This window comes from Haemaphysalis longicornis, unplaced genomic scaffold, assembly GCF_048455015.1.
Source record: "Haemaphysalis longicornis isolate Haplotype H1 unplaced genomic scaffold, Haemaphysalis longicornis Haplotype H1 scaffold_1, whole genome shotgun sequence".
Classification (NCBI taxonomy): Eukaryota; Metazoa; Arthropoda; class Arachnida; order Ixodida; family Ixodidae; genus Haemaphysalis; species Haemaphysalis longicornis.
This window is the reverse complement of record NW_027526203.1, coordinates 397444757-397459122: the sequence shown is the minus strand read 5'-3', so window position 1 is coordinate 397459122 and position 14366 is coordinate 397444757. Positions and strand designations below refer to the sequence as shown.

Below are 14366 nucleotides of genomic sequence, written 5' to 3'. Positions count from 1 at the left end.
TCCTGTCTTTTTAAATGACAATTTTTAGGCAAACCTGAAAAGCACGATTTGATAAAAGTTCTATCATGGACACTCGGCAATTTTACATACTCATGGAAGTTGCACTTCACTGCAAAAACTATTTAAAAACTGATATTTTCGAACAAACCGCAGAGCCAATTCAGTCGGTAATAATGTGATGTGAGTGAGTCAGAAAGAAACAAAATCTCACCTGTTTAAAAAAAAGGTGCAAAAAATGTTTAGTTTCAAAAATCCTTGTGCACTTCCATCTGTACTCCAGCCAAGCATGACTCAATGCATATAACTAAACACGAATTACACCTTTTCCCATTTTTGTAAATAACGAAGGTTTGCTCTACAACATAATACGGGGGTTGGTTAAATGTAGTGGTGCAAGTTGTTCTCTGACATAAATGCACTTCAGTTGCACTGAACTCAGCTGAAATGGTTGTCAGTTGATTTGATTGTGCACGTGGATGCTTATCCACGCGCACAATCAAGGGGAGTAGATGAGTTCACAAAACTAGGTGCCCCCCCCCCCCTTCACCCCCATTTTTTTTCCATTGTTTTAGCGACTTGATGAACGCAGCTAGTCCCACGAAGGAGACCGTTTTAAAATATATGTTGGCCAGCACATGGGCAAAATAAGTGGGGGGGGGGGGGGGGGGGGGGAATCTGGATAATTTGGTTCCTGTGCATTCCTAGCTCAATCTTATGTTGTTTTCAGAGTTGTGCTTGCTCAGTGGCTAGAGCATCTTGATGCTGAGCCGCAAGGTTGGAGGCTTGGGTCCCGGTTGCAACACGTGCACAATACTGGCAGTTTTCTTATACAGTTTATTACGAAGTGAAGACATTCGCACTTTCGATTTTATTCTCACTTAATATTATACTACTAATCTTCGTTCACAAACAATTTATGTGGGTTATACGCACTCGCAATCCACTGCATTTCACCCTACGGACTTGCAAGTATGGTGCCGCCATCAGCATCGCCAAATTGGCAAGAAGTTTAATGCGAGGGGAACAATACTTTTCAACCAACTTCTCTTATGTAAAAACCACAATTGAAGTTGGACAAGAAAACTCGGGAGATGGCCTGCACATTTCAGACTTCAAGCCTATAAAGTGATTGTATTGTCTGTTATAAGGGAGGGGCCCTACACTAGTTTACACAAAGCTCTGTATTGTATGAGGCTTACAGTGGAGTTGTCTCCAGGTTACGCTCATGAGCTCTGCACTGGCATTTGCAGAATAACATGTCTAAAAATAAAAAAAAAGTTAAGTTACATCCAAATGCTGCTCAATATGTCTTACTGAAATATGGCTCGAGTGTCACCTGTTTTGCACCAGCTTAGCTAGTTTGTGCTCTTGCACGAGCTCTTCAAGTTGGCTGTGGTGCTCTGTCGATAGCACTCTCCACACAACTGATGGGCTTTAATTGCCCGCTTGTCCCTGCAGGCATATTTGGCTGGTAAGTATACCTGACGCTAAATGACAATCCTATTTAATTTTTGTCGCCCTGGATTACACTGCTGATGCGACACTTATCATCACCTGTTTATCTGCATTGATTGTGCACTACGGTTCCTCAGTAGTGCATCCAGCTTCTCTGGGTTTTTACTGGCTTGCATGCTTGTCAAGATTCTAGTTGTACTACACCACGGCCTGCTTGCCCAAACACATGTGCTTATTCGCAGTTTTATTCACAGTCTATTCTTATTCATAGACTTCAATGAGTCCGCGAATAAGATTCAGACTAGCGAGCTTTCTTGAAAGCCCCACAAGCTAGGTTAGAAAGCAGTCTTATAAAGTCTTTAGGGACAGCGGGTGCCTCAATGCACACGGGAGGTACCTCTAGGGAAAAGCAGGGAACACGCAGCGAAACTGCTCGTTGCTGTCGGCAGCATTGGGCAAACGTTTAATTTGGACCACGTTTGGATAAATTCAAGAAACGTTGACCATCAGGCGGCGTATTTGAGCCGTGTCACTAATACGTTACAATGACCTGCCATCCTTGGTAGGCCACCTCACGCGACCGGGCTGCTGGGCCTCGGTCGCCCATTCGCGTAAATGAAGTCATAAACAAAGATCGTCTGCTACAAAGCGTGGGCCCGAGAAACCCACTGGGCTGACGCGAAAAGCACCCATGTTGTCTCACGTTGTTGCAACACGAGTTGTACTTTTCGCGTCGCCGTGAATTAGGCAGTTGCGAATTAGCTTCGGGTTCATTGTCGTATGCAACGAGCAGTACAGCGGCTCACGCGGCGACACAATCACAATAACCCGCTGCCTAGCCAGTAGCTTGGTGACTGAGGGCTGCAGCTGTAAACAATCTCGGTGTAGAATATAGCCGAATGTTCATATCATGCATGCTTGTACGTGCAAAAATCCCAATTGCTCAAGCAGAATCCGCAATCAAAGTACAAGCCCAAATACTCAAGCTTCATAACCGCCACTTTCGAAGGGACTGATGCAAAGACTTGAAGTATGCACAGCCTTTCTTTGAAACTGCGATTTTATTTAATGCTAATGGACAGATCTATTGCAGGCTGTTAACGTTTTGCTGTTCTGTATAGTTTTGTTGTCACGTTGCAGTTCTAGTATGAATGCCTATTTGTTGCTTCTGAGTTAATGGGCATGATTTTATAAAAAATACATTTGTTCCGTCCTTTCCGTGCCACCTTTTCGTAGCCACTGCGCCGACAGCCGACATAGCAGACGATCCCACCTTCACACCGCGCATTAGGCTGCCCGAGGTCTGCTTGGGACAAATATCGGGCTGCAGACGATCATTCCTGTCCACCTTTGTTTTATATGAGGAAGAAAAAAAGCCGCACTACCCAGGAAAAACAAGTATACACCCATAGCACAAAGCGAAAGTTGAAAACTGTGGTTGGCTGCAACCCGTGGTGGCGTTACCTGTCCCTCTCCATCTCTCCCCACGGCCTTTCTGCGGCAAAGATCTCCACTGAACAGGCATTTGTTGGAAGCTGACAGTAGGGCGGCCGCCGCCGGATGTCTTTCACCACTTCTGCGGCTTGTTCACTCGTTTTTCACGGCATGGAGGTCAACCTTTATGATGAAATGACCGACCATGTTAGCATAAGTCTGTGAATAATACTGCTCAGAGCAGGCTTATTCACAGTCTTATCGCATTTTTATTTAGACTCTTATTCGCCGTCTTATGGGTTTCCGGAAAGTGTCTTATAGCTTAAGGCACATTCCCACTGGCGATTTGTCTCGTCGCGTCGCGCGATGAGGCCTTGAGGTGGTGTTCGCACTTGCGATGAGCGATGATGCGACTGCGTTCAGCGCAGCTGCTTCCCGACTTGTACGACCTCGTTGGTGCGTCAACCATTCGAAGTCAAAGAAAATGATGTTACGCGACAAAAGCAGGTAGAAATCAAAGTAAAACACATGCTACTTACCTGGAGCAATGCCGAAAGCATTTGCGGGTTGCGGGAGGAGCAGAAAATAACAAACTCACGAAGGCTCTTTTCAACATATTATTGCACGAAGAAATGCACACGCTTGCTTTCATGCCACAACACCCGCATCACGGCCCACAAATGTCGCTTCTTTTCACAGGCGCAAAGTTCTGACGCCTCTGAACTCTACGCGTGTTTACCAGTCGCTGATAGACGAAGAGGCTGCAAGTCAACCTACCGTCTCGCTGTCCACCTAGCTCTATACGATGATTACTTGCTTTTACAATCCATACACGCTTCTCCACACTGATGAGTTCCACGTTATTCGTTGATTACAGTGCACGCGTACGCTGAAGCCACTGACCAAAGAACCGATGCACACGGGAAGTTGCTTGCTGGCCCGACCCGGCGGGTGCAGCGATAGCGGGCCAAGCGGCCGAGCGAGCCAGCGGCGGTGGCAGCGGCGGCTCGTCCTCGCCCGCCCGCCCGCAGCGTTTGCATACCGGATGTAAAGAAACGTTTCGTTTCCGGCTACGTCAGCCTACTCTGCTGCCGTGATTGGCTTACCGGTATTGCGGGGCCGTCGCGCGACGAGGGAATTCGGACCGAGAGCGATCTGCTCCGCCGTCACAAAGCGACGAAAAGCGACGGCCGGCTCGTCGCTTTGCAACATTGCTTTTCGTCGCGCGACGAGGCGAATCGCCAGTGGGAATGTGCCTTTAGGGAACATAAGACCCCGCGTAAGTCTGCCAGTAAGTTTCGACTGCAAATAAGTCTGTCTTATTGGGCTTCAAGCAAGCGGGCCCAACACATTTTGGCACCGGAAACGAGTTGGGGGACCCGAGGTCTTTTAAAAAGACAGCGACACTCTAGCTGAAAGCACAGCTGTGGCTTCTTTTTGATTCTATTATCTTGTGCCTGACTTGTATTTAATCATTTCAGAGGCTTTGGCAACCATTACGTCTTTAGAAGCACTTCACAATATTTAGTAATGAAAGTAATACTTGTGATTGAAGTGGCATCTTTTTACAATGTCCAAACTAGCGTGAAATGATCACTTGTCAATATCAACTTTTTTTTTCCCTCTTGTTTTTCAATAGCACTGTTTGCAGTTCCGAAAAACTACAAGCTGGTTGCTGCACCATTGTTCGAGCTCTATGACAATGCCCAAGGATATGGCCCCATTATCTCCAGCCTACCGCAGGCTCTCAGCAGGTGACTGCATGAAGTTGTTTCCATAAATTTGGTTTTGTTATGTCTTCATGTTGTTCAAATGCAATTGAATTTCATACTAGGCCTTTTTTTTGGTAGTAGAGGGGTAGAGGGAGCATAGGGGTGATGGGTACTAATCAGGGTATATGTGATGAAGGTGTGAGTGACACCACCAGGATAGTCTCCTTTCCTTTAATCCGCCTCTTTCACAACCCCACTGCGCATGCGCAATCCCCTAGCGGCCAAGTCCCTAAGCAGTCCAGTAGGGGCAGCAGACGACATTCCCCACAGCTCCCGCACAAGCGGGAAGGGGTCGTGGTTGTATTTACATCGTTTGATTTTTTGTGTGTGCTCGTTGTGCGCGGAACAGTGCCCACAACTTGTGCTACGTTCCGCTGTAACTCGGAGTGCCGAAAAGGGAACGGTGTCGGCTTCTATCGCTTCCCGTCGGCCGCACGCGATCGGCTACGGCGGCTTGCGTCGCTCGCGTCGGCTCGGCATCCTGGCGGATATTTGATCGCTGCTATCTGTGCAACTGCGAATGACAATCCGCAACACAACTTTTCACTACACTATCATCCCCTTTCTTGCATGTGGAACCCTATTTAAGTTATAACTGCCGTTTGAGTGATCGGTGACCGAAACATCTGCGTAGCCTGTTTCGATGCTTCCGCGCAGGTATCGCCATCTCTCAGCCGCTTGGCGCACCGCGCGCCGCGGCGACCGGTGCATCGCGGCAGATATATCTGATCGCCGCTTTTAAAATAAGCCCTGACAACAATCCCTAGCCCAATTTTTCACCACACTAACACCTACTTTCTCGCATGTAGAACTTTTTAGCGATCAGATTGATTCAGAAGAGCAGCTACAAGCGCGGTTGCTACCGTTGCTACCGTGGTCTGCGCCGGTTCGAGCCGCTGAGTGTGCCGAGCTGGCAGGCGCGGCCGGCGTGTGCGCGGACTGTTTCCGAAGGCAGAAAACGCTTCACGATTGCTTGCTTTATCCATTTCTTGCGAACAAACGCGCAGAATCTACAAATTCAGCTCAGCGATCATCTTGGTTGACCATGGAGCAAAAACAGTGGGCGGAGCGACGCCGACGACGCATCTCATGCGCGCATCAGGCCGTCTCAAATTTACGCGTACGACTAGTCGTGGCGACAGTCGTAACGATCAGTCGCATGCGAATCGCGTGTACCAATCGTACATGTGTCCAGCGAACTGCCGGCCTATGTTGAGCTGGCGATCGCACTTCATGCCAGACGACTCCAAGTACTGCTCGCTTTGCTACTCGGACGGCACACGGATCTGTCCGAGATTTCTCTGCCAGCCCTCATTCAGTGGTAAGAAGCCGCCTGGTATTATGTGATGACCAGGGGCTGTCGTCTTAAGCCGTTATAACACCAACACAGAAGAAAAACTTCGGCTGCTCCTCGCCGTAATGTGGGATTGCCGTGCATGCAACGAGAACGCAGCCGGAGGAAACGCCGGCAAACCCTACAGCTTCAACTTCCGCGAGGCACGCTAGGTGGCAGCACACCGCAATGAAAGAGGCGGATTGTGCTGCTGAGCCCAAGGACGTGGGTTTGATTTCGGGCCGCGGCAGCTGCTTTTCTGATGAAGGCGAAAAGTGAAAACGCCTGTGTGTTTGAGAGTTCCGCGCATATTAAGAGATCCCAAGGTGGTCAAAATTAATCCGGAGCCCTCCACTATGGCACGCCTCATCGCCTGTGTAGCGTCAACGCTCTAAACCTCATAATCAGCATCATTTGTTTAGTAGTATACTTTAATAATATAATATTAACCTGGAAAAAGCTAGCTGAACAACATCTGAGGCTACTCATGAGTGTGTCATGTTTATTTTTTGTTTTTAATCAAATTTTTATGATGTGGACAGATCCCCCCACTCATTCTCTTCATTCTCATTTATTCTTCCTCAGTAAGAAGTGGTATATTTTTCTTTCCTGTTTCACGGTGGTTGAGGGAATGGCACATTCACTTGTGTCCATTCTAGCACATTTGAGGAGCTATGAAACGTAAAACAAATCTTTTTTTTTTTTTGTATTTTAAAATTTTTTTATGTCGGCCAGTGTAACTACGCGAATGTGGGAACATTTCTTGAGTAGTTTTTTTTTGGAAGTTAAAACTGTAAGAAATTATCTGCATGATATTATTCTGTCAAAGCTGTTTAATGTTAGTGTGTCAGCATTGGAATGCTCTTGTGAACAAAAACCCACCCGTCAGTCTGGGGGCGGCCATCTGCCCGAAGCCAATGAAAGAGAACAGGAGACGATGTGCCCAGTGTACTGGAAAGAGTTGGTGCTCGGCTGTCACGGCTGTCAGGAGATGCTCTTCACTCCCGGGCAAGTCCAGTCGTGTTTGCGTGCCGATGGTCGTGTCAGTGGCTGTGTTTGTGTGAAAATGGCTGGTTTAGTGTGTAAAAAATTTAGGCTTCAAAGCGCTGGGTTTTTGGGTGCCTTTTAAAAGCAGTCTTTTTTTATATATAATTTGTTAAATTGATCTTCAATGTGTCATACATTAAGGACACCAAAAAAGGTCCATGTCATTTCATAAAGGGGAGTGGTATTAGTCAACCAAAGGAAGCGGGAGCGCTGCTTGGTTATTCTCTGTTATATAGATGTAGAGGAGAACATTGACCATGCTCACCAAAGACATCAGGATTGTCAGTGACACTGTCGAGTTCATATTCACCAGCGTGAACAGCGTCATCAGCACAGAGAAAGTCTGGAAGCCACATCGCCACTGGCGGGAGCTATGGGGTTCGCTCGGACTGCTCGGTCCTATTTCCGCCACGTGGTTCTGTTTCCACCATGCAGGCGAGAGTTCAGGGACTAAGCATGGCAGAGGAAGAACCGAGCAGTCCGAGCGAACCCCTTAGCTCCCGCCAGTGGCGATGTGGCTTCCAGACTCTCTCTGTGCTGATGATGACGCTGTTCACGCTGGTGAACATGAACTCGACAGTGTCACTGAGAATCCTGATGCCTTTGGCAAGCATGGTCAGTGTTCTCCTCTACAATATGCATTCAGTAGAACCCCGCTTTTACGTTCCTCAGTGCTGCATTTTCCCGGCGCAGCTCACATACAGTCCCATCTGTTAAAATCCTCACTGTTACGTCGTGGCTCAGAGTACGTTTCCGGATCATTCGTCTCAATCTGACCCTCCGAACTTGCCCGGACAACATGCACGGACCGCCATTTTGACGTTTGACCAGCCTTCGCCAGGCTTGGCTATGGAACTGACTACATGAAGCCACACGCGGGTGTGACTCATCACCACTAGAAGGCCCTATGTTATTCTATGCCTATGTTACACTGCGCTTGCAACAGAAGTTTCCCTTCGGAATGCCGGAAGTGCGTGTTTGCCATAAAAGCACCACCGCAAGAACAGCATGCGCTCACGTCATCATCATGCGCTTCAAGCTTTGAAAACACCGTTGAACTTGCAACTGCAAACTTTGTCGTGCCCAGATGTCATTGTGAAAACGGGAGGCGCTTTCCCTTCAGGAGGAGCTTAACGCACTAAACGGAGTAGACAAGCAGCTAGCGCGGAAGAGAGTCGACATCGCTGGGGACCTTGCATTGCCATGCGGGGTGTTTTCCAGCGATCGCAAAGAGCGGCAATCCTATATTCTCGAGTTTTTTAAAATTCTAAAGCCAAAGTTGCAGAAATGCGTGGGTGCAAGTCAAAGCTGCACTGTTTTCGTTCATTTTCGAAGGTTTCCTCACTGCTGCGTTTTCCTGGTTCTTACGTTTTGTTTTCCCAGTCCAGTGAAAGACGTATGAACGGGGTTCCAGACCCCACTTCAGGAAAAGCGGATGCACGCACATTGCGTGTGGTGTCGTCTACGCTGTTGTTCCTCTTGATGAGTGCGATGCTAGGCGTCAACATAGGTTAAAGTAGTTGGCTCATCTATGGTCTGAATCTACTATTACAAGATGAAGGTAGAGGCGGTGCGCTGCATGAACACAAGGATATGAGGCCTCAAAAGCAAGTCCCAGTTACAGGGTGTCTACCAACCGGGAAAATGGAGAATTTCCCAGGGATTTTGCGTAGTGTGGAAAAACTCAGGGAAAAATAAGAGAATTTGGGCTTCTATCAGGGAATACTAAGTGCAATTTATAGAGGAAGCGAAAGTCACGGTGATGCTGGCTCGATTAACAGAGTAATTCGAAAGTAGGCAGTTCCCTGGCGCTGTCACTGATGGTACCGCCTGAAGTCACTGGTTCCACTGAAAACTTGCAGTGATTCTGATTTCCAGTGTGAATCTCAAATGAACTCTTCCTACTCTTCCTGCGCAACGCCTTGATGCGACAAGCATGGCAGCGCTTAAATGCATTTTTGTCCATGACTGGACGAATCCGAAACACTGAGTTTGCAGCCTAGTTTAGGCCCATTGAAAGGAACACGAATGCGGCTTACTGTGTGCTATGCAGAAAACAGTTTTGCTCAGCAACACAAGAAGAAGAGCTCTGACAAGTCGCACCGAAAGCAAGAAACACTGACTTGCTGCGACGGGAGCCGCGACACCCTCTGCAGCTTCATTTTTGACGCCGCCAGCAGCTGGGCATTGTGCGAGCCACCCCAGTGGCGGCGGGTTCTGCACGGCCTTCATCTGCTTCAACTGCAGCTACAGACATCCAACCCGAGTGTGCAGCAAAGGATATTTTTCAGCATGGCATAGAGGTCATAAATGCTGAAGGGATGTGTTGTCTGAATGCTGTTATGATGCACGCATCGTACCGCGTTGCTGCGGCATCGGCTTCTCTTTTCCCTTTTACGTTCCCATCATCCGCTACAGACAAGAAAGTGCAGCTTGACAAAGACAAGGTAGGACAATTGTTTGTGGTCTTGCAAGGTTTATGAAAGAGACCTCGTGTCGGAAATGAGCCAAGCGTCGCACCTCATTTTAGCATTTGACAAGTCGTTAAAAAGGAGCAAGGATTGTCTTGTCTTTAAGACCGCAAGGACTGTCTTGTTGAAAATCAGAAGGAACAATCTCTGGTTGCCCGGCAAATTGTCTTTGACGCCCTGTCGTCGGCTGGAGGAGTTGCCAGTGTGCAGCTGACCAAGAGGATGCTTCAAATGGTGCATGGGGCAAACGCATGGTAGAAGGAAGAGCTGGAGAGGACGAGAAAAGAGAGGGCTGATGCAGTGAGGAATCAACAGGAAAGGAAACGTGCCACCGTCGCTTTGAAGCAGCTTGAGGTCAAACAACAAAGTGTTGGCTGATGTCGAGATGCAGGTGTCCCTCATCCAAACCAAAATAAACTCTTTGAAGCAGTGAAATACAGCACTGAGGCATTGTGCGCGAGCTGGAAACATGGCAGTACGGATTTACCATCTTTTTCGATATTTATTCTCGGTGAATTTTACTGCCACTGTTCTATTTTCTTTTTTAATGAAATAAACGTTACTTGTTACCATTTAAACTGTATTATGTCATTTTCTTTTATTTTATAACATGCTGTTTAGAGAGTGACAGCATCTGGTGACATGGTGTCAGCCTGTCTTGTCCTAAAACAAAGTTCTGTGCCACTAATTTAGCAAAAGGACTCTGGGAAAACCTAGAAAACTCAGGGTATCTAAAAATGTCAACTTGGTAGACACACTGCAGCTATATATACGTTAGCCCCTTCCCAATACTGCTGTCTCTTTGCATCTGGTGCAGCTACTACACCGTCCATTGGCACATGTGGCAGCCACTGTCCCTAGTACAGTCATTGATTCAGCCTCTTCTAGTTTTTAAGTAGTCTCAGTGCGGGGTAGAACGGCAGCAGCGGAGAAAAGAAGGGTAGCAGACACATTTGGAACACTGCGCCGGCGGGCATTGCATTAGCGATACTCTTTCTTTAAATCACATGATTGGAAAGCATTCCAGATTACTGAGCTCTTTTTTTGCCTGTAAGCTGAAACTTGGTCGACGTTCTTTGCCGATGAGAACATGAATTTAACTCCCTCCTTGATCATTCTTGCTAGTTTGGTCAAGCCGCTCTACTTTCAGATGATTAAACTTTGTTTTCTATCCAGTCAGTTCTTCATTCAGTGCCGCCCAGACAGCATCTATGTCTTATCTGTTTGGTCTAGCTAGAGCAACTGACTGAGCGAGTTCTAACCTGTGGAGCAGTGAGATGAATGGTCGTATCTGCTTCCAACTTTGTCCCATTGTTCTGTCATTTTTGCAGTTTATTTCAGAGGTGCACTCTTATATTTCTCGTGATAGAACAACTGGGTTTCTTTCATCTCTTTTGGCATTGCAGTAGGACCTGTATCCTTCTCTCAGCCTGCTTGCCTTGTCTCCCTTGCACACTGTTTTCTTGTGCAAGTGGATGTCAGTTTTTTTGTTTTTTTTTCTCACTCTCTCTCTCTCCTTTTACTTTCATCTCATTACATCTGCTTTTTTTTTTTTTTTTTTTTTTGTCCAGTCATGGTTCTTTTGCTGAGTGCAGTGATCCTGAGTTTGCTTCTTTAGCTGCACCCACTCCTGATGCAGCAACCCCGCCACACTAATGTGTATAACGGTCCTCAAACAGGCATTTCATGTTTTCTACTCACTGGCTGTCATGAAGACTTCCCCATAGAAATGCCTTAACCCAGAATGTGTCGGGATCTAATATTTCTACTTTCAATTGTGACTGCTAAATTTTAGCCTTGGCCAGACGGAGTGGACCATGCAGAACAGGCGCTCACAGCTACCATCTTTTCCAAAACTAAGGCTAAATCACACGTCTTTCTTGTGTTTTAGATAGACTCAGGATCAATTCAAGAAAGTTTGTACAAAAAAAAAAGAAAATCAGTTATGTATGTATGTATGCTATTATTATGTATGCTATGGGTGGGTCTTCAAAAATCCTAATTTGATGATAACCATGAAATAAGCTAACGTCAGAATTCAGAAGCCTGAGATTGCATGGGACATAGTTAAAAGTAGCTTGTGAGGTTGCTGCAGTGTGCACCTGGTATTTTCTTGTTTTAGCTTTGCTGCACATTGCCGTAAAATGTTCTATGAGTAAAATTCACAAGGCAGCATGAAGCTACAGTTAAAGCTGAACATGTCCACTTTCATGGTGAACTGCTACCTTACTGCACTTAAGCATGATGGAAAAAGGAAAATATTGCTTGGTTGTTGTTGAAAGAAGAAAAGGTGATGGGAGATAATTGGTCAGGTAACTACTGTCTGTCCAAGAGGACCCCTTCACTGGTTGCCATAACGTACAAATTTTGACAAAAGTTCGTCTGGGTCATCATGTGCCGAAGCTACATTTGGACAACAAAGTATGCCGTAGTGGAGGGCTGCGCTCTTGGGTCTTTTAGTGTTTGACGAAGCATCGTACATGGGCTTTCTTGTTTTTTTTTTTCTTTATCTCCACTAGAAAACATGGCCTTGTGCCCAGCTGTGCAGCGCCTTGGTCTTCGAGACATTGTGGGGCAGTAAAATTACAAATTTATGTTACCAACCATCTATTTTCTTTTGTCCACTCTCGAATCAAACCTTTTCAAGCATCACCTTGACCGTGCTGCCGTTCACTTGTTATGTTAGTATACCAGTAAACTTCTCATGTTTCACAAACAGTCAGAGGATGCTGCCCACCTTGCTAGTGACTGATGCTCACTTCCTTCAAATTGAGATCTTACACAGAAATGTCATTTAACATGAATTTGCAGGTTGACGTGTTCCTTCTAGGAACGGCTTAGCCGAATGAGATTCGCAACAGAGCCTGAGCCTGTAAAATTCTCACTTCAGATTCAGTGCAGAATGGAGCAAGCAATGTGGGCTGTTTTACTGCTTCAGCCTTATCTTTAATCGTGCTGCACGCGTAGTTCAAGCAGCATGAATGCACCAGGCAGGAAGCGAAAGCGAAAGACACTAGATTCGAAGGCGGCTATGAAAAAGCCGCCAAATCTAGGCTGAGCGAGCCGTCATTCGCATCAGAAAGATGCATTAACGTCCTTCTTTGCAGCTAAGCCTGTCTGACACATGAGTTACGTATTTTGAACTGCAATAGAGTAGGTGCGCTAATGTTCCTTTTTATCTCCACATGTAGTTTTGTTGTGTACAGCCATGTGGTGCGATGCAATTTCGCCCACTATTTGTTTTAGGCAAATACAGCGTCCCATATTTGCATAAATGCCCGCTATGGCTATAACGAAATATTGGTTATAACAAGCAAATCGCGGCGCCCATTTAGGTTCAATATAATGAGATTTAACTATCCACATAGTCACATGTTGGAAAAATTTTCGCGTCAATCTGCGTCATTCTGTAACAGAGTGTGCGGGGATAGCTGCTTTTGAGAGTGGAGATTGTGGCGTTGCCAAGGAAGATGTCAGTCGATGTGGGTCACCTGTAGCTTTTCTGCCCTTCCTAATTTGCTAGCCTTCCCGCATGCTCCCAGCTTGACCACCGCCCGCCGAACAGAGTGAGTTGGTGGAAAGACATGATTTGCACGGTGACCAGGCGGCACATTTGCCAGCGTGCGGCAAACTGCTGAAGAGTGGCCGGTCTAGGCGTCTTTACTTTTCCCATTGAAAACATGTAACGCAACAGGCAATGTTATGCAGGTGGCATTGCTCAGGTGTTAGTGAGGTCCATGTAGCTGCGGGTGGCATTCAAGCTTGTGTTTGATGTATCATCGCTGGTTGTCAGGGTAGGGATGAGATTCTCACGTATCCTTAAAGATACACCAATGGGTCTTCAATTGATGTTTTTTCAAGTCTAGTATCATTATTTACTTGATTTATGTGGTAAGTGTAGTGGGTGAAAATAAATGGCTTTTCTGCTTGTCTCCATACATTGTGTGTTGTAGAATGGAAGGTGGCCGCAAGTTTTAAAAGTCACGTTCCACTTGTATTGAAATGCTGCCATAAGGGCTCGCTAATATATGTTACTCTTTCCTTTCCTGTTTCAGATTCAACTTCATCTATTTGTGAATGATAGAATCACGGAGAATTCGTTCATCTGGAAGGTGCATTTTGGGTCATGGTGTTCTGCAACACCTAGGTAGCCATTAAAAGTTTGTCATCTGTTCTGATCATGTCAATCATAAGCAAGGAAAGACATCTACAGCGCATTGGAAACGAAGATAGAATCTACTTCACGCCGCACATCTATTGAGTGCTGTGCACTTTGCTTTGTCGCTTCATTTTAGAGCAAATATGTACAGGGGTCTGTACTGGGCCTTTTGGGGTTTTTTTTTTTTTCTCTTTATCTGGCCATCTTATCTCGTGTGAACTTTACTCAAGCATGTTGTAAGCATTGGCCTTCATTTTGGTTTATAACCTACTGTTATGTTTATTTCTGTAATGGGTGAGTTGTATTTCGTAGAGTTCATCATGGTGAAAAATTTGCTCCATCTGGGCTAAGTTTTATAAGTAAAATGATATTTGAGAAATGTTTGCGCGTGGTCCTTATGTTTTTGTCCGGTCATTTTTCTAAGCAGAGCTCGAAAAGTGCATGCCTTTTTTTTTTCTTTTTTTTTCTTTTTAGCCGTTGCTGTGCTGTTCTCCCAAGATAGAACCCCAGGTTATTCTGTCCTGGATGGCTTGTCAAATCGTACTTTTTTTTTTGTTAATGTTGTTGCTTTTTTTTTTGTTTTGTTTTGTTTCATGTGCACAAAGATTCGTAAAAGGCATTCTTTTTGTGCAGCACTTGATATAACATCTGGTATGTTGCATTGGAAAATAGTATTTTGTCTGTAGAAGTCTTCT

At 46.0% G+C, this 14366-nt stretch overlaps 1 protein-coding gene across 2 annotated transcripts in view; it reads left to right on the top strand.

The window, feature by feature from the left end:
* LOC144155353 (cleavage and polyadenylation specificity factor subunit 5-like) overlaps nucleotides 1-13730 on the top strand; it is a 49043-nt gene extending 35313 nt beyond the window's left edge. The window contains exons 6-7 of one of the 2 annotated variants that reach the window (XM_077686725.1): nucleotides 4529-4643; nucleotides 13568-13730. In XM_077686725.1, coding sequence (XP_077542851.1) covers nucleotides 4529-4643; nucleotides 13568-13589 — 137 coding nt within the window. In that variant the 3' untranslated portion in view covers nucleotides 13590-13730. Of the gene's footprint in view, nucleotides 1-4528; nucleotides 4644-6883; nucleotides 7074-13567 lie in introns of those variants that run through there. The other variant, XM_077686724.1, reaches the window with a different exon arrangement.
* Nucleotides 13731-14366: the final 636 nt, after the last annotated feature.